At 17.8% G+C, this 1521-nt stretch overlaps 1 protein-coding gene across 1 annotated transcript in view; it reads right to left on the reverse strand.

Moving 5' to 3' along the window:
• Nucleotides 1–284: 284 nt before the first annotated feature.
• Nucleotides 285–1521, reverse strand: part of PRSY57_1472000 (hypothetical protein) — a gene marked incomplete at both ends in the record, with an annotated part of 2448 nt that continues 1211 nt past the window's right edge. Inside the window, 5 exons of the mRNA XM_020115383.1 lie at nt 285–434; nt 541–638; nt 753–808; nt 979–1034; nt 1100–1450. Coding sequence (XP_019970040.1) covers nt 285–434; nt 541–638; nt 753–808; nt 979–1034; nt 1100–1450 — 711 coding nt within the window. The remainder of the gene's footprint in view (nt 435–540; nt 639–752; nt 809–978; nt 1035–1099; nt 1451–1521) is intronic.

A 1521-nucleotide genomic window follows, 5' to 3' on the forward strand; every position in this document is an offset into this window, starting at 1 on the left:
GTTTATATCCTTGTTTATTTGTTTGTTAATTTATTTTATTTTTTTGTGACTACAATTTTTTATACCACTTTATTTTTCCTTTTTATTTGTTATATATATATATATATATATATTATTTTATGATTCTTAAAAAAATATAATATTAGACTAATTTATGATCACATAAAAATTTAAAAAAGAAAAAAATCAAAATTTATTTATATAAGAAAAAAAAAAAATTAAAACTAATAAAAAGGAAATATACATATATATATATATATAATATATTTTATATTTTATATTTGTCATGTTTCTTTTCCGTCTTGTAAAAGCTTTTCCCATATATAATAATAACCACTTAATTTAGGTATAATCAAATTTATGTATTTTTTATTTTCTTTATATTCATTGCTTATAACCCAGTAGGCATCTGGATAACTTATTTTTCCGCACAGCTAAAAGGAAATAAGAAAAAAAAATATATATATGTTGAATAAATTATACATATATGCATTAATTACGAATTATACTTTTTTTTTTCTTTTTTCTTATAATGCGTACCATGTTATCTAGTAATATTTCTTTTGTGTTGCCCTTGTTTATTTCAAGCTTTATATAATCATTTTTGAAATTAAAAGATATATCTTCACAACTGGTTTCTTTATAAAAATAAAGTAAAATAAAATAAAATAAAATAATATATTTCTATTTAATGAAATATATATATATATATATATATAAATATATATGTGTGTGTGTATTATTTGATTTACCATCATATATTGGTATATTCAATTCTATATATTCCAGAGATTCTCTCCAATCAAAACTAAAAAAAATATATATATAGATAATATGTGTTTATATGTAAAAATATATAAATTGGATATAAGACACAATAAAAATATGAACAAACATATAAATGTATTTATATATATAAATATATATATATATATATATATATATATATATATTTTTTTTTTTTTTTTTTTTTATTACGTATTATTATTTAGCAGTGGTCCTTTTTCAAAGGGCATGTGTAGCAATCCTTTATACTGTAAAAAAAAATATATTATTACATATATTATTAATTTTTATTTTTATTTTATTTAATTTTTACCTTTAGCAGTGACTTTGCCGTATCTGTAAAAGGATTTTTTTTTGGTTTGTTATCGATTTTCATTGTTTTAATTTTTTCATAAATATTTGTTATAGTTAATTTATCTTCTGGATAATTATCATCTTCAATTTCATCAAAGGTTTTTTCAATTTTTTGCATTATGTCATATTCTTTTTTAATATCTGGATTTTGTTTCTCATTTATTTCGGTATTATAAAAAGCTTTCATTGCACATTGTTTTAATTTATCGTCTGTCTTGTTAATAACTTCATCAACATTTCTCATATCTATTTTCTTGTCTTGTTCTTCTAATCTCTTTATTTCTTCTTCTTCTTTTGCTTTAGAGTTGCTCTAATTAAATAAAACAAGATATAACAAAAAAAAAAAAAAAAAAAAAAAAAAAAAAAATTTATTTAAACATA

The sequence above is a fragment of the Plasmodium reichenowi genome, chromosome 14 (assembly GCF_001601855.1).
Source record: "Plasmodium reichenowi strain SY57 chromosome 14, whole genome shotgun sequence".
Lineage (NCBI taxonomy): Eukaryota > Apicomplexa > Aconoidasida > Haemosporida > Plasmodiidae > Plasmodium > Plasmodium reichenowi.